Source organism: Podarcis gaigeae (assembly GCF_964106915.1).
Source record: "Podarcis gaigeae genome assembly, chromosome: 2".
Taxonomy (NCBI): Eukaryota; Metazoa; Chordata; class Lepidosauria; order Squamata; family Lacertidae; genus Podarcis; species Podarcis gaigeae.
In genome coordinates, this window is record NC_139679.1 from 86,189,083 (window position 1) to 86,213,591 (window position 24,509).

General features: G+C 41.3%; 2 protein-coding genes and 1 long non-coding RNA gene across 5 annotated transcripts in view; 1 reads left to right on the forward strand and 2 right to left on the reverse strand.

Moving 5' to 3' along the window:
- ABTB1 (ankyrin repeat and BTB domain containing 1) overlaps positions 1–4,722 on the reverse strand; it is a 39,378-nt gene extending 34,656 nt beyond the window's left edge. Inside the window, exons 1-2 of one of the 2 annotated variants that reach the window (XM_083721678.1) lie at positions 3,250–4,722; positions 469–531 (exon numbers count right to left, since the gene is read on the reverse strand). In XM_083721678.1, the coding sequence (XP_083577804.1) occupies positions 469–531; positions 3,250–3,665 (479 nt within the window). In that variant the 5' untranslated portion in view covers positions 3,666–4,722. Of the gene's footprint in view, positions 1–468; positions 532–2,985 lie in introns of both variants that reach the window. The other variant, XM_083721679.1, reaches the window with a different exon arrangement.
- Positions 4,723–4,882: 160 nt separating this feature from the next.
- Positions 4,883–5,784, forward strand: LOC310836508. The gene is made up of 2 exons (XR_014560098.1): positions 4,883–5,121; positions 5,157–5,784. It is a non-coding gene; the product is annotated as an uncharacterized lncRNA (long non-coding RNA).
- An 829-nt stretch (positions 5,785–6,613) lies between these two features.
- Positions 6,614–24,509, reverse strand: part of PODXL2 (podocalyxin like 2) — a 56,130-nt gene continuing 38,234 nt past the window's right edge. For both annotated transcript variants that reach the window (XM_083721624.1, XM_083721625.1), the window contains exons 4-8: positions 21,843–21,917; positions 16,356–16,512; positions 12,963–13,024; positions 10,995–11,174; positions 6,614–10,824 (exon numbers count right to left, since the gene is read on the reverse strand). In XM_083721624.1, the coding sequence (XP_083577750.1) occupies positions 10,615–10,824; positions 10,995–11,174; positions 12,963–13,024; positions 16,356–16,512; positions 21,843–21,917 (684 nt within the window). In that variant the 3' untranslated portion in view covers positions 6,614–10,614. The remainder of the gene's footprint in view (positions 10,825–10,994; positions 11,175–12,962; positions 13,025–16,355; positions 16,513–21,842; positions 21,918–24,509) is intronic.

The following is a 24,509-nucleotide window of genomic DNA, read 5'->3' on the forward strand; positions in this document are numbered from 1 at the left end:
ATAGCACAGTGCTGATGAACATATGTGGGGACAAACAAGAGAAGACTATTGTCTTCATGCCCTGTTTGCAATCTTCCCAGAACATTACGGCTAACCAGAGCTAGACAAGATGAGCCAATGGCACAATTGGAGCAGGCCTCTTCTTAGAATGCTAGTAAATGCTAGTAAAATGGTTGCCACAAATTATCCCAAAAGCAGTGGCAGGCATTCAACTGCCTTCCAGAATATTGTTCTGAATGAGGAAAATTATTTCCAACAGCAGGTCTTGTCAACAAAAAACAGCATGGGAACACTGAAAACTTGAGACAATGGGGAGCAGAATGTAGAAGGACATAAGAAAAAAATCTTTTCTTTTTTGAACACAACAACAGAAGTAAAATGAGGAACCGTTGCAATGCCTGGAAGCATTTCTTTAAATCCTGTATAAGTTACCAAACAGCAGGTATGTCTCAAGGCCAAAGCACTCACAAAGGGGTACTGTCCCATTTATCCCGGACATTGATTTCAACATCTCTCTGTTCAAGAAGGTATCTGAAAGACAAACAAGGGCACAGCTTTAGCACTTAAGAATTCATCTAACTCACTTCAGCTACAGCTTCAGAAATTATCTGTTTTTAAAGCCCCTTTTCCTATTATTATTATTTTTATTTATTAGACTAGACCACCCTTTGTCATAAGATCTCAGGGTGGTTCACAGAATGCTCAAGTTTGGGAGTGCCCATGCAACCTTTAAAAGAAGGGACACAAAATAACAAGGCTATTACATTTATTCTCCTTTACCCCCACCATTGATTTTTAAGTTTGTGTAATTTCCCAAATATCAGAAGAAACCAACATGCTGCCCTCCAGATGTTTTTGGATTCTACCTTCCATCTGCCCTGGCCATTTGAGGAACGATGGACGGTTTAGTCTAACATCTGGAGGCATCACATTGGCTACTCCTGCTCTACATTCCAGCAACACACACCTCCCCGCTTTTTTGTTTTGTTTTTTTCTTTAAAAAGTTAGTGTCAAATATCCCCACCAATTCTATGGGGGCACAACAGTGCATATGCAGATTATCAGGAGCACAGAAAACACAAAGAAAAATAGTTTGTGTTTCTATTTTGCTTTCTGGAAAGGCCCTAAAAAAGCAGAGCTAGTACGGTGCAATGGTTAAGAGTACTGGACTAGGACTGGGATAAAGTCAGCCCCTGTCTCTGAATTTAAACTATCTCACAGGGTGGTTGCAAAAATAAAATAAAAAGGCAAGGGGGAGGGTAGAATGAATTTAACTATAAATGACATTTTAAAATCATGATAAAAAATTAGCCATTATTTAAAAATCTTAAAACAACATCTGGTTGATGTTCTCCAAGTATGTTGCTACTGTTGTCCTTTTTGTGATTCTGCTTGTAAATTTTGTTACAACCGAACGCTCTAAGTGTTGTGATTTTTACTAGTGCTTAAGATTGACACTGAAATTGATGGATAGAATCACTTATGGTGATTATGCACATCACAATGAATTTGAATTGATATAATATTGTGATCAACATTACTTTTCTGGCTGTTACTACATCTTAATGCAATGAATCAGGAAATTAATTGATAGAATTTTTAATATATGATTGGTATATATTTATTCTTGTATTCATGAATTACTGTCATGTTAACTGTTTTGTCTTTGTAATGATGTGTTTTGTGACAGTGCTTGTATTCTGTTGAGTCACGCTTGGGCACATGTGTGTGGAAAAGCAGCATATAGTTTATATTTTACAACATCTTCAGTTTAAAAAAGGAGAAAATGTGTTTATAAAGCCTTAAAATACCATTTGCCTTTTTGTGTGTCTGTTTCTTTTTGGTCCTGCTCTCAGGGGATATCTAAAGTAGTCAGCTGTTTCAGGACAGGAAGCTGAGCTGATAGGCAGAAGAGGCAAAAGTTGTTTTCCTTTTTAAAAACACAGCAAGAACTTGGGGCCTCCCATTAGGAACATGAAGCAACACAGTAGCAGCCATTCTACTGCCAAATATGAGTAGCTTGGGGAGGGAAGGTTGGCAAATACAGGCAGGTGAAAAGAATTTCTGAAAATAATTTTGCTTCCTAACTGTTTATCTGCCCCCTAACTTATTCTCTGCCACAATAATCTTCAATGCTCCCAGACCTAGGACTCAACTTTTAACCAAAACATGCATTTCGAAACCTTTTTTTTAAAAAAAAACAAAACAAAAAAATACCACATATTTGTATGATGGTATTGCTACTGCTGCAACATGTTAAATCAGGCTGTGACAGTCGTGGGTTCCAACCCACCAGTTGAAGACCAAAGAGCTGCCACACCCAACAGAACTCTTAAGTTATACAGTCCATGCTTGTTCCCTAGTCCCCTCACAGATCTGTGACCTCCCTCCAAAATATCCCTGGTTGTGCCCAATATCCTCCATTCTATTTTTTTCAGCCCCAGCCAGTACTCCCCCAATGCCCCACGTTTGCTTTCTAAAAGTAGTGTGTGCCAGGAATCCGCCTTGCCTAGAACTTCGAAGCTCCGATCTGGAAGTCTCTCCTCCCTTTAAGCCTAGATGGGTGGAGAAGGCATTAGCTGGGGTTACCGAAAGCACTTTGTACATGCCCAGAGCCCTCTCACCCAGGTTATTGCTTTCATGTGTGCCAACAAGCCCAGAAGCTTGTTCTAAATAGCTTCCCAGTTTTACTTCTCAGGCAGCCCTTTTTTGCCGCTGTCTAGAAGAGACATCTAAACATCCTAAACACACACAACGAACTTCGAGGAAAGCTAGGGGGGCGGGGGAATAGACGAGTTTACCTTAAGTCCCAGGGTAGCCCCTAAACCTCCACCTGCCATTTAGGTGCTCCCCAAACCGGAACCTCAAGGGACAGCCCCCTATTAAGCTCCCTAGCCCCAGCTTCTGCCAAGGCGCAGCACCGATGGGGGTGTGTGGCCCTCTCCCGGGGGTCCTCCCACCCCATAACCTGGGCAAGGGCCTCACCGCACTCGGAAAACATCGCCCTTCTTGCAGCTGGTGAAGAGGTCGCTGGTGTCCATAGCCCGCCGTAAAGCGCCGCATTGACCCGGCCTAGGGGAGCGACGGCGGCTTCAGTGGGAGCAGGCCCAGGAGGAGGAGCAGGGCAGCCCAGGGCAAGCGGCGCCGGATGTAAACACGGCGCCGGAGAGGCTGCTCCACACCAGCGAGGAGGCCGGCCTCGCTCCCCGCCCTTTCCTGGGGGACCCGGCGGCGCGCAGGCCCGCCCACCTCGCCTGGGTCAGCCTAGAAGACCGGGCGGCTGCGGAAGGCTGGCGTCGTGCTTGTGCAGCTTTAATTCCCCCCGCCGCCTGGCAAAGCCCCGGACGGGCGAGCAGCAGCTGCCGCTTCTCCAGGCGCCGCGCGCGCTTCTCCTCCTCCTCCTGCGCCCTGTTTGCGCGAGAGCCCGCCTCGGTTCGTTCTGTGATTCGCCCGCGATTAGATGCCGCCGCCTCCTCCTTCTCTCCGGTGCCGAGAGCGAGGATTAGCACCGGCGTTTGTGCGTCTATATATATACAGATATTATTTTCAAAAGGGTTGGGGCTTCGTGTTTTTAAAAAGTTCGGGCTCCTCCAGCGCCCTCCATGCCGCCTGCAAATCTGTGGCCCGGAAGCCTCGGTCGGAGCGAGCGAGGCTGAAGCGGACATGTCTGCTTACGGAAGGCAGCTTCCAGGTTACTTCTGGCGCCGTGTTCTTCGCGTGGTGGCCTCTCCCCAGAGGAACGGAAAGAAAATAAAAACATGTCAGGAGACCAGGAGGAATAAAACCCCCAGTGTCTGTCTCTCGTTGCAGGGCCGCAAGCAAGTAGGAGAAGCAGAAAAGGGAGGCAGCCATCCATGCGCTTTCCTACTCAAGTTTTTATTGTATGGAAGGAAAGTGTTCGGTTCAATTCTCTTCGTTTCCAAAATAAGAGATGTTGTCGAGCTAGAAAAGATGCGGAAAGGGGAGACGGAAGTCTTCAAGGAGCTGGTGCAGTTCCTTTATGGAGACAGCGATTTAGGTTTTTGGGTTTTTTACCACATTATCCTTTTCCCTGTCTTTCCAATGCAGCCCCCCCCCCCTTTGTTGAATCCGTGTGCACACAACCCAGAGCTATCTTGTAGTTTCTTGAGAAATACTGCCGCTTGATGTGTTTCCCCTCAGACCAGCTTTAATCCGAAAGGCAATCTTAAAATCGCATGCACTTCGCAGTTAAACCGAGGTGTGTACATTTGGGACGCCCATTGCTTACCCGCAGATGACAGCTTCACAAATAGGAGTTGTGGAGGCGACGGCTTTGTTGCATTTTAAGCTGCTAATTGCCTGAGACTTTTTAATTTGGTAAAAAACTAGGGTAAGCGGAGGCGTGATAGTGGTGTGTACAATTATTCATAGTAAATAGAGAGACGTTTTGCTCCCTCATAATTTTAGTACCTGAGTCCTCCACTGAAGCTAAGTGGTTAAAGCTTCAGGATAGACAAAAGGAAGTACTACTTCATACAGTGTATCGTTAAACTCTGGAACTCACTTCCACAAGAAGTTGGGATGGACACCAATTTGAATGTATTTAAAGAAGGGGTTAGACAAATTTATGGAGAGTGCTAATCAAATGGCTACCCGTCATTGGGGTGTATGGTATCCCCAGGATCAATACCAGCTACTGGGATTCAAGAAATGTGCATGCACACGAAAGCTTATACCCAGTACAAACTTAGTTGGTCTCTAAGGTGCTACTGAGCTACCAGCATGAGTCTGACCAAACTGCGGGAGGTAGTGGAAGACAGGAGTGCCTGGCGTGCTCTGGTCCATGGGGTCACGAAGAGTTGGACACGGCTAAACGACTAAACAACAACAAAGGTGCTACTGGACAGTTTTTAAATTTATTTTGACTGCATCAGAACAACACAGCTACCTACCTGAATCTGGGATTCAAGAGTACGAGAGGGCTATTGTGCTCATGCCCTACGGTTGAGTTTCCCATAGGTCCATCCAGGAGGCATTTACTAGCCTTTGAGGTTGTGCAAATAGCACTCTTATATGCTCATCGCTATACGTATGCTCATAAGTGTTACCAACTTGTGCCTTTAAAATGCCTGTTCAGTACACAGAGCCAAAAGCAGGTGAGTTTTGGTGGTAATGTGGCAGAGCCACTTAGTGAGTTTTTGGTGGATCAGTTTGCATTGGCTGCTTCAGGCAAGCAGTGACTGGTGGTCTTTCAGTGGTAAGAGTCGTCTGAATTCTATAGAAAATTCCTTTTTTCAAGGCATCTATCTCCAGTTTAGTTAATAAAATAGGTGATGCCACAGTCAAGCTCCCAGTATAAAATAGGAAGATAAAACACTTGTTGTTCTTGGCAAACACTTTTTATATTAGCAGTAGAACTCAGTCCTGATATTGAACAGGTTTTTTGTTTGAGTCAAAGTGAGTTCTTTGGTTCAAAGTACACCACGCTTGTCTTTTCTGCATGGCAAAACATGACAGGGCAACATAAGATAAACAACCCAGCTTGAGTTACCTTTCTTGCACATGCAGTTGAAGATAGTGTGAGTCATAGAAATTATTTGTTTGGTATACTTAGCATTACAAATGTTAAAACGATAAATTAACAAAAATTCTACTGTCTTCATTAAACAGATCCATTGATGGAGTGATTTTGATAGTGTAGGGTTTCAATACTCCATTTCTGAAATGTTAACTTATTCTTAGAAGTGTCTGTTCCTGAAGATTCAAACCTGGGGGCGGTGTGGGGGTGCCTCACATGCAATAAAGCAACTTTTGAAAAATGAACTTTTCCGTCTTCACACTTTCCACTTCTCAAAGAATGGCAACACTGAACTTGATTTAAAAGCTAAGCCTACCTTATAATTTAAAGCTGACTCTGTACTGTACGGAACTATATATTAATTGATTTTTTTAAACATTTCTCTAAAATTGGGATTTAGTGTAGATTTCTGGTTTACTATGTCTCCTCTAAACTTCACTGCTTGGGCAGAGCTGAAAATTAGCTTAAGTCTCTTATAGTACTTAACACCCCTAAGATTTAGCCCTAGCACATTGAGCTCCTGATTGATTGATTGATTGATTGATTGATTGATTAAATGGGTGGCATTAGTCTAACTGTTTGACTGCTTAATAATTTGTTACCTTGATGCTATCACTGGGACCAAATATTTCATTAGATGGGACTCCCTTGCTAGGTTGTTCCACATTTATAGCCCTGGTTAGCTTTTTCCAGCTGCTAATGCAGCCAGTTAGATCAGGAGGTCTTTGAAGAAACACAACTAATCAAAGCCCAGATTCAAACTATGCTGCACTATGAAACTGATAGAACAGTTGAGGAAGTTACTTTCTCTCAACCTAATCTACCTCTCACCACTAAAATATCACTCCATATTTCTGGGAGGAAGGACAGGATATAAATTGGTAAATAAATGTGATGTTCCCTCGGTTAAGTCCAAAACCTGTGTTCAGTATGCCTTTCCAAATTTCAACCCTCACCATAACATATGCATCCTGCATGTACAAATATTGCACACATACAACATAGCAATCTTTTTCTTCAAGCTGAGGCTTAAGTCAGAAGTGCATGCTGGGGAAATGAACACAGGAGATTCTGTATTTTGACCAGAAACTTTATTTCAAAAAGTGCTACTGGTGACTAAGGAACATTTGCTAGCAAGTGAAATGACAGATGATAAAACCATCACATTTTGGAGTATGTAAAATTTCCATCAAGAAGAGAACCCTACTTTTATGTATATTAAGGAAACTTTCCAAATGAAGGTCAACTTTCTCAGTCTCCTTAGAAAAATAAGACTCGGGGATGAGAGGAAGCAATCATGCGTTTCCCAAATGTTTAAAATTTAACAGTACATTTTATGCTGTGCATGTTTTTTCAGAAATATGTCTCAGTAAGTCCAATTAATTTTATGCGGGTGTAGGGTTGCAGTCTGTCTTTCTAATGGGATCATCTCAATCAGAATAATTCGATTTATAATTCTTCCCCAACCATTCAGCTCTCTGCTGCAATCTATCCATCCCACTCTTATCCAGCTGATTCTCAATCCCTCATTTGGGAATCACTGCAGTGATTTGGAGATCCACACTATCCCGTTCATATCCTTAATGTAATATAGCAGTGTAGGAGCCAGGATAGTAAGGCTAATAGTAGTATCAGAGGCTTTATCTTCACAAGCATGTAACAAAAGAACTAGGACAGCAGATTCCTCAGCCTTTATTAGTTTTTTTTAGTTGGGAGGAGGGAGTTGTGTTTGGTTTTAGAGAGTGGAAAAGTATGCTTTATTGTCATCAGAGATTCATGAGAAATCAGTGTCCGAGGCAAGTCCTGCTGAGAGACATCTGTGTAGCAATCTGTACTCCTGTCCACTGCTGGAACAATCAGCAGAGAGGCTTCTGCACCAGATGTTAAGTTAGGTAGCCCATAGATATTTTCTGAGTCAGTGGTTCTCAAAGCGCAAGGCTGTCACCACACAACCATGCTGAGTTGCCAAGAATTCTCATATTCTCCCTGCATTTCCTTACATATTGACCTAGAATGTCATAACCATGCATCAAGTAAGGGCAGTAGTCCATGAAGCATCTCTCTTTGTGACTATTTGGCTATATGCAGACGTAATAGAAATCCTTTGTAAACCATTATATCAAACCAACACTGGAAGCTGATTTGCAAACCACAGTTTGTACCAATTGTAATTTGCCCTTATGTCTGAATTCACAAACCACTGACAAATCACTTAAGGACATTGCTCTATGGAGCGCTATGGTGAAAGAAGCAAATTTGTGAAGTTTAGAAGTTTAGAAGCTGAGTGCAGAGTTGTACATTTGGAAGCTGAAACCATAGTGTGGGTTCTTAATTATGCTTAGCATAGATAATCGTGTGGTGTAGTATCTGGACTAAGACTATACAGTCCCTTCATTTATTTTAATGTCTCTCGCTTGTACCCTACATCCAGGGGAATGGTAATTTCTCATCTCTATAGGAACACACATCTCCTTGTCTGAAAGTGGTTTACCATCTACAGTACTAGATGATCCAGTCCTCAAAATGGTAGACTTACAAAGAATTATTTTATGATAGCATGACATTGCATTAAATCAGAAGATGACTCAAAAAGTTTTGTGAGGTCATTCTAACTGTTTAAAGAGTTTTACCGTCATTCAAAAGCTTGCATACTTCTCACGCCAACAAAAGAAGCTGGTCCAGTAAAACATATCTCTAGTAATAATTAAGGATTGCTCCCTTTCCTCTATTTTTTCATACAACGAGTAGTGAAGCCAACAGGATTATAGCTCTATGCTAATTTTTAAATCCATGTGATTAAAGACTCAAGGTCTATCATCACTATTCCCACAAGCTTAATTCTAGATGTCATTGGAAAGTGCTCTGCTGGCTTCCTTTTGTCTACTTTGGAGTAGAGCTGGCCTGTAGTTTCATTTCTAACCGTTCCATCTTAAATGCTAAACAGTTAACAGTAGGTATTGAAATCATGGTATTTTGTGTGTTTGAAGGTGGCGCAAGAACAAAACCATTTTTCCTTGAATGCATTTTTGTCAGCCACCACCAGAGGCCAGTGTGGCTCCATGTATATAACAAAGATGAGTACAAACCTAACTCATTGTAGAGAGGAAATAGTGTATGTGTGTGTTAAATCTTAAACAAGTAAAAAACTACAGCAAAAGATAATGACTAACTGCTCTCATAAACCCTAAGATAGGACAAAATTGAAGAAGCCTCTAATGATGGAAGAAGCCTCTAATCGGGGAAAAGAAAGCATGGAGTAAAATAAATAAATAGGGGAAGATGTAAAAGATCTCTAAAATCCTGAATGAGCTCTGTGCAGCAATATGACTGCATAGAATCCAAACCATGGAAAAGAATCAACCTTTAGAGAGAAAATGCAGTCCTGATATTCACATAAATTGAATATTTTAGTTGGAACTAATACTGTTGCCTAACATCTGAACAATTTTTTAAAAAGAATCCTAGCAATACTGTACGTAAGATTTATGCAGTATTTATATCTGAAATTAAACTGTGCAGACAAGATTGCTTTATGTCTTTGGGAGATCAGATTTCAGTGCTCAGAGAGAGCTACGGATTGGATGCTAACAGATTTCCATTACAAGTTCATCGGCAATCTCCATTAAATATACATGAATCTTTGTGTGTGATGGTTCTGTTAAAGAGCAAGTATTATTAATGGCAACTCGGTTGAGCCAGACAGGCAATCATAACAAGTTTTTGTGTCAGTCATTTTCCTTTTGAAGTGAGACAAGCCATGAGATGTGTGTAACGGAGTAACATTCTGGAGAAAAGGAAGCAAAAATATGTTGAGACCAGCCATCAGCACTGAAGATGGGAGGTTCTGCATATGCAAGTGCTTTTCAAAGAAGCCTGGGGCATTCTAGTTTGCCCAAGGCATGCTAACAAAGCATTCATATGGCAGCCCTTGAGCCTAGTTTTGATCCCAGAGGTATTACTGTACTAAGGTACTAACCTCATTTGTTTAAACTGACCTATTCCTGACGTATAACTGGGTAGATGAAATCAAAATTTACTCCACTGGTACAGAAGAGGACACTTACGTTTTCCATCTGTTTCATTCAAGGTCAATCAAACAAGATTTGCGCAGCAATCAGCGTAGCTGTTATAGTAAGTGCATTAACTAAAGTGAAGGAGACTTCCCAGCTGGCTTCCCTGCCCACTGCTGCCCCAAAATTCTGATTTCTAATTGCCAGTCCAGGAAACTTGTGAAGGTGATAGCAGGAATTCATTCTGTATTAGAAAAATACTTTTCTGGGTTCAGATCAACCAAGCTAGACCAGTTCAGTTTCCACTAGGTTTGGATCCACAAAAGGTGCTGTTACTGCGAAATGTCATAGTAAGGGAAGGGGCAATGCAATATCCTGCTAGCACCTAAAATTAGGGCTCTGTCAGGTACCTGAGCAGAACAGATTTGTTCTGCCTAAATAGCAACCTTACAGAGTTTTTAAAATTACCAGCTCACACAATACATCTGTCAGCCCAGCACTTAACAGTTATGAACCACTTTGCAGCTTGAGTAGAAAATCCTGCTGGTCATTCACTAGAAGTTTCTCATGCTGGGCAACAAGGTGAGTGGTGAATTGCAAGACTGTCTTAATGCATCATATCCCAAGCCTAGACAAGAAATATGCTGTCTTTCCTTGCTGCCACTGTACCTTTTGAGACAGGTTGTGAACCCCCTTTTTCCTGTGCAAAACTGGCCTACTGCCTCTGTGACGAATCCTTCCGTAAACACCACTCTGGGGCAATGCTAAGCCTTGATACCATTTATTTTTCAAACCTGGCCATCCTCCACTCCTACCAAAGAACTAGAGCAAGTGCATTTAAAAGTGATTAAACATTGGCGCTACTGACAGCAACACACAAACACGCCCCACCCCCCACCCACTCTGCTCAGGGTGGCCCTTCCGACTTCAGGACTGTGATGGTGCCTCAGGACCGTGATGGGCAGATCCATTCCAAACCTGAAAAAATAAGTTCCTGAGGAGCCACCCTCACCAAATGGCCCTTAAGTCAAACAAGAGTGCAATCAGAAACACCCGACTCCTCTTTTAAAGGTGTGTATCTTCCTCAAACACATCTCCCTCTTCGCCTGCCCGCTTGTTAATGAGGACATCCCAGCTCTCAGGTCCATTAACAGCTCCCCCACCATTCACACTTGGCTTCTTTTCTTGCATTTCTGATTGGCTGTCGCTGGCTACATCCAAGGTCGGATTGTCATGGCAGCCGTTCTCCACAAACCGTAGCTCCTCCCCATGTGACTGAAAAAGAAATGGGACAAACAAGATGCGAGAGAAAACGTTTATTTATTTATTCATTCAAAAGCCTGACATTTAGGAAGGAAGGTAGGCAAATCAGGAAGCACTTCCTACAATCCTTCTCCATCCTTCGAAGAATAAGAGTTCAAGCCAGATGCCACACTGGGACTCACCATGTTCTTCATTTTGGGCAAGCGCCTCTGCCAGCAGTTGTAAATCAGTCCTGTTATAATGATGATGACACAGATTGAGCCAATAATGACCAGCACCACAAAAAGCTTTCCATAGTCACTATGGGTCTGGCTGGGACGTGACTGGCAACTTGAAGTAGTTGTGTAGTTCTGAATTCCAATCTAAAAACAAAAATAGTTGCATTTCCAATCTATTCTCAGGACTTTGTTGCATAAATTGCCTTCTTCAGAGGCAACTTGTTCTAGAAATCTTTTTAAGTGAATCACTGCAGTAAGATGTGATATTTTATCCCCAAAGATGACTAAGTCAAAAGGGATTATGAATACTGCATACCACAATAAACTCAAATCTTTGGTTCCTGAAAATAAGACTCTTGGCCTGAGCTCTAGCACAGCGTAGCCCTGGATGGGGACAATGAATGGAGGGCATATGTGTTTGGAGATGGAGGCAGTGTGTTGTAGGAGGAAATTCTGCTAGATTGTGAGGAATCAGGAGTCAATAACAGAAGATGGGGTGCATATTATGTTGGCAAAGAAGGAAGAGGCAGTTCTTCTTTTGATTTCCAAAAACAGGTTCTGACGCTCAGGTCTGTGAGACAGATCATCCACTGGGGGCTCCTTTTAGCCTCTACCCTCCAATTTTGCTCCCAAAGAAGAGCCTTTCTAATGAGCCATCAGAATTGGCCGCCGTGGAATCAAGCAATAAGGCTTCTTGCTGAAGGGTTTTGGTGTTCAAAGAAACTGATCAAAGGGGAGCAATTCTTTTTTTGAGTCTGCTGTTTATGCATTCCTACAGTGTAGGCAGGCACATGTGGATCTCACCTGTAGTGAGTTCTGTGAACTCTGTAGGTAATTTCCAGCCCACAGATATCATTCCACTAGTCTCTGCCTTATATAGTGCAGAAGTAGTATGTGACATTTTCTGAACAATCAGAGCACAATACTGGGGGAAATGAATTCCTCCAGGCAGCAAGTCCATTGTTACTGTGATTATTGGGTGGAAAGTTACAGACATCAACTGATAGTGTTTGTGATTAAATTTGTTGCAAGTGGGAGCAAACCTCTTCTCAATGTCTAAAGCATTTTATGAGTCATTTCTTTTAGGGATATTTTTGTTTGTTCTTCCTTCAGTTCTTTTAAAGCTATGTTTATCTACTAACAAGATTTTTTTTTTTTGTAAAGATGCAAACAGCAACATAGCTATCCAAATACAGTGAGGTTATTTCACACAAAATATATAGGATATCACTTCAATATCACTAAGAAGTCACTTGGGAGAATATTACACATTGGCTGATGTGATCATGCAGAAAGGCCCTCAGCCAATTTCTAAGTTCTTGTGACCTTGATTAAAGTTCTATAGAGCTTCACATTGTCCATGTAACATGGCACATTGGGTACAAAGCATGCCCAAGGACAATGTAAGGTCATATTTTCATTTGTACAGAGAATGAGATAAGCTTCCTAGATGACAAAGGCATTTCAGAGATCAAATGTGAAAGTTGAGCTGCTGCGAATAAGAAAACTATGAATCCCCGTACACAGTGAATAGAAAAGATTTATAGGTTCACTATGCCTTCAAAAGAACCCACAGGCAACACATTCAGAAAGCTCCAAGTGATTTTTGGTGTGACAGATGCATAAAATCATTTCTGCATTTCTCTATGTTCTTCAGCAAGGACAAGCAGGATCTCAAAAGACTATAATGGTAGCTTTTTTAAAAGTGCACAGTGTAAACTGACAATCCACAGAATCAGTCATAGCTAACAGAAATTGGCATTTGATGACTCAGCAGTTACTAGACAGGAAAGAAGGGATTTCTGCACTGAATGCTGAGCTATCGCTATGCCTATTCCGGGCTCAGAGCCCAGCTAGGCTAGAGCATGGGGCTAATTTTCAAGGTGGGCAATTTAACTGCATTGTCTGCTGTGTGACTGAACAAGGTCTTACCTCAGCTAAGCTCCTCCGCATGTCACCTAGTGCCAGGAGAACATCATTTGTTGGGACAACTCCTAGAGGATGAAACACATGGGGTGGGGATAGAAACATTAGTTCAATGTGCTCTTCTTTAACACACTTGCATTTCTGGAGAAGAAGAATACCTGTATTAAAGAATAATTTCCTGAGTATATAATAATACGGGATACACCTTTCAGAGCACTAGATCTATTTCAGAACTCAAGAGTATCAGCTACAGTGTGTGTAAGCAGAGACAGATGAAGGAGAGGAATAAAGGAATCCAGAAAGCAGGAAATATAAAATGCCTCCCTCCACAAATCAGTGCTTCCACTTCAAATCTGATCTGCTGAATCCACTCTTTCCCCACTGATTGTTCCACTGCCAAATCTGACAGTACCTCAACCATAGCTTATGATTCTCAGAAATGTGGGAGGGTATCCCAGTGAAAATGATGAACGGCTTATCAGCTTTGCTTTCTTCCCAGACTGGCAATATCTGTAGTAGTGACCACACAGTGAAATGTCTAGAAAACCATTTGTCAGCTCTTACATGGCTTTCTTGTCAAACATGGTTATTTTCCCAGTCAGTTGGGTATAAGCCAAGGAGAATGTGGACAAGAAGAAGTGTGTTGAACTTCATCTCTTTTTCTGCCTCTTTTATATCAACTGATTGTCAATTTGTGGAGGAGATTACTTTAGTTCACAATATTGCTAAGGTCTATAATTTGACACATAGTCCCAGTACAGGGAGCTGCCAAAATCACCAGTGATTACTACAGTGGCAAGCCCTTTTGATTACAGAGAAATGCCCTTGCCGAACGATTAATTTACATCCCATTGAAAATTCAATACCAACTGTATATGATTGGAAAAACAAATGGCTTTGTATCAATTGTGCAGAAAGTCATCATTTAATGAGGTAGTTTATTTAACAATGACTGTGATATACTTTTACGATCCTTTTTACCATTGGTAAATGTCTAGACTCAATCTTAGTGATTTGTATTACAAAATGACAAGTAAAATACCACATGATGTACAATTGTTTAAAAGTTGCTTCCCCCTTTTGTTTGTTTAAATAAAAAAAATTAAAATAAGAAAGAAAGAAAGAAAGAAAGAAAGACAACAAACAAACGGATGAGACTATTCCAAGCTGCCCTGAGATAATTACCATATTTTTCACCCTATAGGACGCACCGTCCCATAAGGCGCACCTAGTTTTTTGGGGGGGAAATAAAGGGAAAAAAAGTTATTTCCCCCCCAGGTGCGGGGCTCCCCGCCTTGCGGAGATCTGCGCGAAGCCTGGAGAGCGAGAGGGGTCGGTGCGCACCAACGCCTCTCGCTCTCCAGGCTTCAGCGAAAGCCTGCATTCGCCCCATAGGACGCACACACATTTCCCCTTCATTTTTGGAGGGGAAAAGTGCGTCCTACAGGGCGAAAAATACGGTATTTTAGAATTCTAGAGATACTGCAACAGTTTTCTATCAAAGTTTTTTGCCACTTTCAGCAGCATAAGGAAAGCCATGCATGTTTCCAGGAAGAAGATTGCCCAGTTATAGACAAAAATTAATGGGGATCTAAACAACACTTCTCTTTTCCCTGAACTGCCTCAAAGCAGGGATGCAGGGACTGTCTTGGCAGCCCAAGGCTAGTGTGTTTCAATATTACTACATATTGTTATATATCATACACAGATCACCTGCTGCATTTTCCTTTTTATGTTTTTATTTTCATGTAGATGTTATGTCTTTAGTATTTGTTGTATGCTGTCTCAAAATGGATGAAATGTTCTAATGAATAAAACAAAATAAACACCCTATGTCCTAGAGCATCCTAGGCTTATGGCAGCAAAGGAAGCACATTACTGTGTGTCGTTTCCATAGAGACCAAAGTGGACTGAGAAGCCCCAGGCCAAGAGGCATCGAGACACTATACAAGGATTCTCAGATTGAGTAGCAGCACTGGTGGCTGCTTGGTCTCTCTCTGTACAAATCTCAAGAAAGGTAGCCACAGAGTGAAATATTCTAAGTTGAGTAGCCTTGGAAGTAATCAACATGGTGGGGGTAGCAAGGCAGAGAAGCTCTTCCTCTGCTCACTTAAATGGTTTCACAGAGACCCACCACTGTGACAGTTCCACTGAACCAAGACATTGCATTTGGTGTGGCAGTAATGGTGCCAGTTTTATTGAAATGTTGCCCATTGTAAATTTGAAATAATAAAGCATTAAGAATTATACATACATGCACACAGATACAGTGGTACCTCGGGTTACATATGCTTTAGGTTACATACGCTTCAGGTTACAGACTCCGCTAACCCAGAAATAGTGCTTCAGGTTAAGAACTTTGCTTCAGGATGAGAACAGAAATTGTCTTCTGGCGGTGCGGCAGGAGCAGGAGGCCCCATTAGCTAAAGTGGTGCTTCAGGTTAAGAACAGTTTCAGGTTAAGTACGGACCTCCGGAACGAATTAAATGCTTAACCCGAGGTACCAATGTAGTTGCAGCTGCGTTTCAGTGGGGAAACACTGACATCATGTTCCACTGTTTTGCCCTACTAAAATGTTATGGGGGAGATTATAGAGAAAAAGTGACATGGGTCACTGCTTGTGGTGCCACTCATATATTAACCATAACATGTTCCAAACTTGCATACCCAATTGTCACTGCTTTGAGAGCTAGCTATCTTCTCCCTGCTTGGAAGCCTACTAGGCGTGAGCCTATCAATATGTCTTTGCAACTGGGTTTTTCTTAAAATAAGAAACTTCTGGCAACCACAGCACCATATAACTAAGGGAAGGGTGTTAGCTATCACATTCTAGAATCTGTTTTTGGCTAGCCACCCATAAACTGTTAGTTGTGAGAGTAGGTCATAGAATTGTAGAGCTGGAGGGAGCATGAGGGTCATCTAGTCCAACTTCCTGCAATGCAGGAATCTTTGCCCAACATGGGGCTCAAGCCAATGACCTTCAGTCTCATGCTCTACCGACTGAGCCAAGGTGATTGCTTTAAGAATTTTAAAACTGTTTTTAAAAGGTTGTTTTTAACTGTTTTTAGAATTTTTATTGTAATGTTTTAGTACTGACAAATTTGCTGCTCTGGGCTCCTTTGGAGGAAAGGTGGTATAAAAACTGAATAAATAATCATTATCAGCATAATAATTTTCTCTCTAAAGAAGTGGTAGCTATTTTAAATGCATCGAGTAGAGTTCAGAAACTTGGATGGAAAGACAAAAGTGTTATCTGTGAATAGAACTTCACAGGTCGCCCTAGGGAAGGAAATAAGAAGCAAACATGGAGGAAGATTGAGAAATAGCACACAAAGATTGGAGCCATCAAAAGTACAGTGAGACATTCTTCAGCTCTTTTGCCCTTCTATAACAACTTACCATGTTCTCCAGCCAAGGTCATTAGCAGATGTTTGTCATTCTCATTGGGTTTGCTTAAGGAGATCAACCATTGGCCCTGCAATCCATTTTCATACCTGGAGAAAGCATCATCCACCAGTGCCAGCAACTGAAGGCCCCTCTCCACACGGAAGTCCTCCTGCAAAAAAGAACATTTGTCAGTCTCTTAAACAGAAGCCGATGCATCCCATTGAATGCAGAAACTCCTCCCACCCTACCAAACCTGTCAGCAGGGGGAAAAAGCCTGTGGGTTTGGGTGCAGGCTTTCAGAAAATGAGACCTAGGTCAGTCTCAAGGCCAAGCCTATGGAGGATATCGGATAACAGCAATGACACTTTGCAGACCAAACCACTCCTTTACTACAATTCCCGTTTTCTTCCTGCAAACACCTACTGTTCAAATATTTTCCTCTTGTGCTCCCTAATAATGCCCTTGTGTGGTGAGTCCATCTTGGTTGCTGCCATTTTCAAAATGCTGATTTACTTGCAACCCAGTTTCATAGTCCTAATTTCACCAAAAATTCATTTAATTCATTTCATACTATCTGGTTGCATAATCTTGGCTTCCTGTATGAAGAGAATTTATCTCGTGAACCACCTTGAAGTTACATTTCAGGTGGCAATATTCAATTTTGATATAAAACCCATTTCTGTAATTGGAAAATTTAAACTCTTACTTACTTATAAATTTAGTTTTCCAGTTGCAGAAATGGGTTTTATATCAAAATGGAACATTGTCACCTGAAATGTTGGGGAGAAGGAAAATCAAATAGAAAACCAACAACTTTCCTCTTTTTCTTTTTAAAAAAACCCCACACAAAATCTTAAAAACTCAGCCCCGATTATAAGGAAAGAAATAGCATCACAGTAAATGTATAAGAATCCAGAGGTGCCTGATGCTTTGAGGTAAACAAGCAGGGGTCAGAAATCACTTGGATCCCATGTACATCTCCCACCGAGCTCCTTGGAGGAACGGAAAGATACAAAGAATAATAAAAGTGTTTATAAAAGTCCAGGGGCCTCATCATTCAGCTCAGATTGTAGGTTAAATAGGAATGGTCCTTTTCTACTGACATGATGCACATCGCTTGGCAGCACCTCTCCCACTTTCTATTCTTGTTCAGTTGCTGTGCCAACCTAAAGGCCACCCAGATTATTAATACGAGCTAGTAGTGCTGGTTGCTATGGCAACCTCAAGCGCTCAGGGCAGGCATAGGCCTAATTGGGAAAGACAAGAAGGAGTCAGGCCTGAGTCACAAAGACCCATCAGCACCGCACCTCACAAGGCGAAGGTTATGGACGCCAGCTGAGGAAAACTTATCTTGCCACGGCCAGGCAAATAACCTGTCAAAAGGGGAATGGAGAGAGGACATAGGTTTTGAGGTCCCTCAGGGGCCACAAGCTTGGGGCCACACAACTATAACCATAGCATAAATGATGCCTCTCCAAGCAGCCACCCAACAAACCAGAGTTCAGATTAACCATGCAAAGTTCTTTAGCATGAGTCAAGTAAATTTGCATACAGGAAAATAGTCTTTCCATTCACATGAGTTGCACAAAAAGAAACGAGGGGAAAGCACCAGTGCTTTTATACATGTTGATTAATAATAATAATTTACATTTCTATGCAACCCTTCATCCAAAGATCACAGGGTGAAACACAAAAATATATAACACAGCAATAAAGAAAAACAGTAACCCCCACAGAAAAAGTTTAAAAGGCCTTGGGTTGTTTAATTAGCCAAAGACTTGGGAGAAGAGGAATATATATGCTCTAGAGTGGGTTAGATAAGGGGTGTTCTATTTTTAAAATTATGAAATACAGTTTTGACCTTCTCATTTTCACAATTTTTTAAAGGACTTCCTCACTGCTACTATAAAAAGAGAAAGGTTTCTCATAAACAGCTCCATCACACATTCTTATGAATGGAGATCTTTAACGGGAAAGAGACTTTAGATCATCAATTAACTGTAGCTTTATGGGATTGATGGAAGAGTAATGGATTAGAGGAATGTGTCTGGTTAACAGACACTAGATAGTAAACAAGATAACAGGGAAGCAAAAGAGGCACTTAAAGAAGATTTAGTGGCAGCAGGCTGGAACTCTGAACTACTCACACTGGGAATTGTTTGCTTTTATTTCTAGCATCATTGATGACAGAAGCAACAATAAAGGAATACCTTAACCCTTTGGCGCAGAAGTGTGAATGTGTAAAAAAGAACATTATCTGATTTTTCTGTAACTACCAGAGAAAAATAAGCCAGGTTTCTTTCTATAACTATTAGAATAAAATTAGCTAAGTCTTAATAAGTTTAATGAGCCAGTTATTACAACCAGCCAAGTAAATGCACATATTCTCTCTGTCTCTCACTACAGATACCTGGTTATCCTTCCATCATGTGAATTTAAAATTATCAGAAATGCCTGCAGAAGTTTCCTATTTTTTCTGAATGAACAGCTGATCACTATTTATTTTCTCTAACTAAAACTCTGCAAAAATAGAGCTCTAAGTTAACATCTCCTTTGTGGTTTAATAGTTTAAATTTATATAAACTTCAAATACTAGGTATCTACATAACCAGCCCCCAATAGGAGAAACAACTTTAAAATAATAGAAAAGGATAATAACCATATTTTTTCTCCTTCTGGATGGTTCAGGAAAAAAATGTCTGCTTGCTTTTTTTTTTAAAAAAAAAATTATTATTATTATTATTATTATTATTATTATTATTATTATTATTTTGTTATTAGTGTTACTGTTGTTTATCGTCATAGTGTTATTTTAGTAATGTAATTCCAGTGGCTTCTGCCTACGTGTAAGCCCAAACACATAAATTGCTGGTTTTCATACAGGAGGCGATCCACCATTATTAATAAAAACTTCACTAGCTGAATAAGCTTGTAGCCCACCTAGCTAACTGCCCACCAATCTAGCAGTTCTGTCAAGTCTTTTAAGATTGTCATCCAAAGCCTTGCTCCAGGTGCTGTCACCATCTGAGGTGTGGAAGTTGGTGACTCATCACCATTAGAACACCCTTCCCAAGGCTTGTCTGTCACCTATATGACACCTTTTGGGCACAAACATATTTGTTTCCCAAGGCATTTAAGAATCATTAAAACCTGAAATTTTAAATGGTTTTATCTGAACTGAATTCTTAACTGATATGTCCTTTGCTGTTTTTATTTTGTATGTTTTCATATTATGAATATTGCATTTTATTTTATTTTTAGTTACTTGTGAGCTACTGTGGTAATGAAGGTGCAGAATAAAAAAACCATAAAATAAATAAATAAGCAAAGTAAGTTTAACTTGCTATGCCAGCTCAATCAGCCAGCAGTTGAGTTCATTCACTCACCAGTTATGCTTACCAACCACCACTTAGTCAGTGTCTTGCCTTCTGGTCCACCTATGCCAAGACATTAAGATAACCGAACATGTCTAGGTACAGATGGAGACTGGAGCAAGGGCCATATATTATTGGTTCATCTGGCTTAGGGTGGCCAGTGTGGTGCCTTCTTTTTAATACTGGACCACAACTCCTCTCATTGGCCATGCTGATGAGGGTTGGAATCAAACAACATAAGGAAGGCACCACATTGGCTACCCCCAGAGCACTGGCACTTCTTTTTTTGTTTGACCATGGCAGCCATTTTGTGCTGGCACCCACAACACTTTTATCAGTATAGAAGTACAATCACCTCATTTTTAAATAACTTAAAAAAGCACTGGTTACCCCGATCCAGATCCTTGGGAGCTACTGTATAATAATGGTTAAGTCCAGCCAGGACTGGTCAAATGTTTTCATGTGTATGTGTGTGAAAACACATGAAGATGAATTACGTCTTGTTTGTGTTTGCATTAAAACAAGAATATGCTTTTGTATGTTGCATGCCATTGTGCACAGGAAATACAAGATAGGTTGCTTGGATTCACAGATGGGCTTATTCCTCTTCTTAATATTCTGCTGTTGTATAAGAAGACTAAAGGCGAAGACAATGAGCACATAGAGACAGACATAAGAAACTGAAGTTGCTGTGCCCTGGAAGTATACTGACAGCACTGATGAAAGACAGACTTTCTCCCCTCCTGGTCAAAGCATAAGGTAAACCAGTTCTGTGGGGTTTGCAGCAGAGTTCATTTACACAGCATTTATTGGCTAACAGCTGTAGCCCTTCCTCCTGGGAGCTATTTAACAATGTTCTCAAATGGATTGTGCTTTTAAAAAAAGTGCCAGATGAACAGATAATTGTGTGAATTTTCAAGAAGCACCTTTTTAAAAAAGAAAGAAAAGCACAATGTAGGTTTTTAACTGCTCCAGGGAGGGGTCAGAAGGGACTACAACTGTAAGCCAATCAGCACTGCATGCAGCCAGATCTGCAACTAATTGTACATATATTGTGAAGATGGGAATAATCTGCAGCAACTGTTATTTGCAGGTACAGGTGGCGCTGTGGGTTAAAGCCTCAGCGCCTAGGGCTTGCCGATCGAAAGGTCGGTGGTTCGAATCCCCGCGGCGGGGTGCGCTCCCGTTGCTCGGTCCCAGCGCCTGCCAACCTAGCAGTTCGAAAGCACCCCCGGGTGCAAGTAGATAAATAGGGACCGCTTACTGGCGGGAAGGTAAACAGCGTTTCCGTGTGCAGCTCTGGCTCGCCAGAGCAGCGATGTCACGCTGGCCACGTGACCCGGAAGTGTCTTCGGACAGCGCTGGCCCCTGGCCTCTTGAGTGAGATGGGCGCACAACCCCAGAGTCTGGCAAGACTGGCCCGTACGGGCAGGGGTACCTTTACCTTTACCTTTTAAGCACCTTAAAGTTTGGAGTCCTGTGGTTTGGAGTTGGTATATCAACTATTCTACACATTATGTTTACTGGAATGTTTGCTTTGCTTGACAAAAACAGAATCTTACTGCATATTAGCCTAAATTAGTTATCTGGTCATGCCTATCAAATATCTCCTCTGGCAGCAGCAGGGTATTATTTTATACTCCCAGATGTGACATCATTGTAATTACCTAGAAAGACAAGTTGCAGGGTTGCTTCTCACAGAACTTCAAAAAGACATGAGTGCTCCCTCTCAAGTCTCAGTTAAGTGTCACGTATGAGATGTGAGAAAGCCAAGATCCACATCTCTGTTTCAGAGACCTAATCAACATCAAAATTTCAAAAAGCCTGATCTATGTATTCCCAGAGGCGTGTATTTGCCACTTCCTCAAGGCTGGATCCCATGCTACTCCAATAAGATACAGATGACTATGGCTGCAATCCTATGCACATTTATTTGGCAACAAAACCCTACTAAGTTAATGGGACTTCCTTCCATGTAAAAATTCACATGGAGTTGCTAGTATCAATAACTTATTATTCTAGTACTTGTTCACAGTGCACTGAATGTTGGCCATCTGGATTTAGCTTTAAAGAAAAGAGGACAGAAATGTAGTAAATAATGTTAATAAAAAAACAATCCACTCACACAGTCAATGTTGTCAGACATGTTCAAGATTATGTAATTTTTGCCTGCCAGGTTGCTCCAGTCCTTGCAGGTCACCTGAAAAACACAAACAGAGAACTCCATGAATTTAGCAGGAAATTATTTGGGAAGTAGTATAAACCAGTGAACATATGAAACTGCCTTGTGCTTCTAGAACACTTGTCCAACTGGCAGCATAATTCCTGTTTAGAAAAAAATTTTATTAAGAGTTTTGTTAGTACAATAGAGAAAAGACAGAATAAACAGATAATAGACAGAAAAAAGAACAAACATAAAATTTAACATCTTATAATACCCATCTTTTCTTCATCTTTTGGACTTCCTCACATCTCCCGCTCTTGCATTCCAATTTACAAAACTTTAGCCAGCAACTTATCACCTTGTTTCAATTCTTATTATACACATTTCCAATATTTTGTCCCTAACTTTGAATATTTTTATCTAGGTCTTAGGTTCCTAATTTTAACACAATGTTTATTCAAAATTTCTTTTTTTCTCGTAAAATTCACTCATTCTCATAATTTTATCAACTAACTCTATGGGCCCTGTTATTTTCAATTCTCTCATCCTTCTTAGCACTCATATAGTTTACAATGTTTTTGTAGATAGTCCTTAAATTTCTTCCAGTCCTCTTCCACGGCTTCCTCTCCCAGGTCTCGGATTCTGCCGGTCATTTCTGCAAGCTCCATGTAGTCCATCAGTTGCATCTGCCATTCCTGCAGCGTGGGCAAATCTTGAGTTTTCCAATATTTGGCCAACTGGCAGCATAATTCCAAGGTCTCATGCTGAAACCACGAGGAGTCTAAGGCTGTGTAACCACTAACCCATTTATAGCACAAAAAATGTAGCTTTCCTCAATCCAGAATATTTCATGCTCATTCTCACAATGCTGCTTTCAATCTATATTGATACTTGTTTGAAAACTTTCCATGCCTTTTCCTCCCAGCACATGTCCCAGGTGAATGAAGAAGTTATTGGGACCTTGGTAAACGGCCACTCAAAACATCATCGGGCAGGTGTCGATACACACACACACACTCCTTGCTTACATCTATTTTCAAATGGACACACTCTGCAGGGTAATGCTGAATCATTCTGCATTTTGTTTTCAGAATGAAACCAGTTTCTCAAGAAGTGCTGTGGGGTGGGGAGGGGGAGGTCAACAGATGTAGATTTGGTGTGGACTATGTGGGGAAAAACAACTGCTTATTCTCCATTGTTTCTAGAATAAAATGTTGTGTGTACACAGCTTAAGAGTGAAGATAGATGTACAGTGGTACCTCGGGTTAAGTACTTAATTTGTTCCGGAGGTCCGTTCTTAACCTGAAACTGTTCTTAACCTGAAGTACCACTTTAGCTAATGGGGCCTCCTGCTGCCGCCGCGCCGCCGGAGCCCAATTTCTGTTCTTATCCTGAAGCAAAGTCTTAACCTGAGGCACTATTTCTGGGTTAGCGGACTGTGTAACCTGAAGCGTATGTAACCCGAGGTACCACTGTATGTTTGAACAGGGGCAGGTGTGGCTCCAGTGGGCTGCCAAATAAGCTGCACTCCCCCTTGCCTTCATTTCTGAAGACACTAGTACAGATTATGGATCAAATCATGGTTGCCCCTTCCTTTTTGCCCTTCCCACACATGCTTCAGTCAAGCTTACCCACTTCTTTCAAGTACCGGCATGTTTATCTGATCAAATGTTTTTTGAGATATTTAAAATGCTTTGGGAAGGAGGTGGGAGGGCTCTAGGACCCTGCCAGAAACTCATGCCGCCTTTCCAAAGCCTGGCACCTTGTTTATCCGGCTTGGGGCTGGGGGAGGGGGAAGAGTGTTGTAGCCAAATTTTGGAATCACTCCCCATGACAAATCAGTGAGCAGCCCACAGGTTTCATGTCAAAGTTCTCCCTAATCTAGTAGAAGAGGCTACTAGTTTGAAATATAATGGTATTAGCTGACTATTTAAGTGCTCTCTTCAGGATCTCAAAGAATGAGCTAGGTTGCAAGAGCTATAACTAAGTGATGGTGCTGTCCAAGAGGGGTTAGGCATTTCTTCTGCTCCTCTCACCTGGCTGGTATGATACTGGAGACAAACACACACCTGCTCTGTGTTGGATCTGTGACCTGGGAGCTTGTCTGAAAACTTAATGGAGAAGCAAGATCTGGGGGGTGTTAATACTGTGAGACCCTTCATCCTATGCTCAGATTGTATATATGTATAAATAAAGACATATATCCTAAAGACACCACAGCCTCCACTTCATTCTAAGGAAACCAAACATTAGGTAAAGTGCAGGCACCTCTGGAATCTCTCACCACTCAGAGATTGGGGTAGCATGCAATAATATATTTGACAAGCATTTGCTGGCATATAGGAAAGTAATCTCATTTCCCAAAATCTTGGCCTAAATTCTGTGTAAAGAAGTGAGTTAAGGTCTATTCTTTCCCACGTTCAGCAGCATGCATTAAAAAAAAAATGTCTAAAAGACCACTTTCACCACACAAGCCTGCCTGAATGTTACAATCATCATCAGAGACCTTCTTCTTTTTTTTTTTTTAATAAATTTTTATTAGGGGTTTTTACAAAATAAAGTACAAAGATAAACAACCTTTCTTTTATCTCAACAGAGTTTCATAACTTCTTTGGACTTCCTCACATC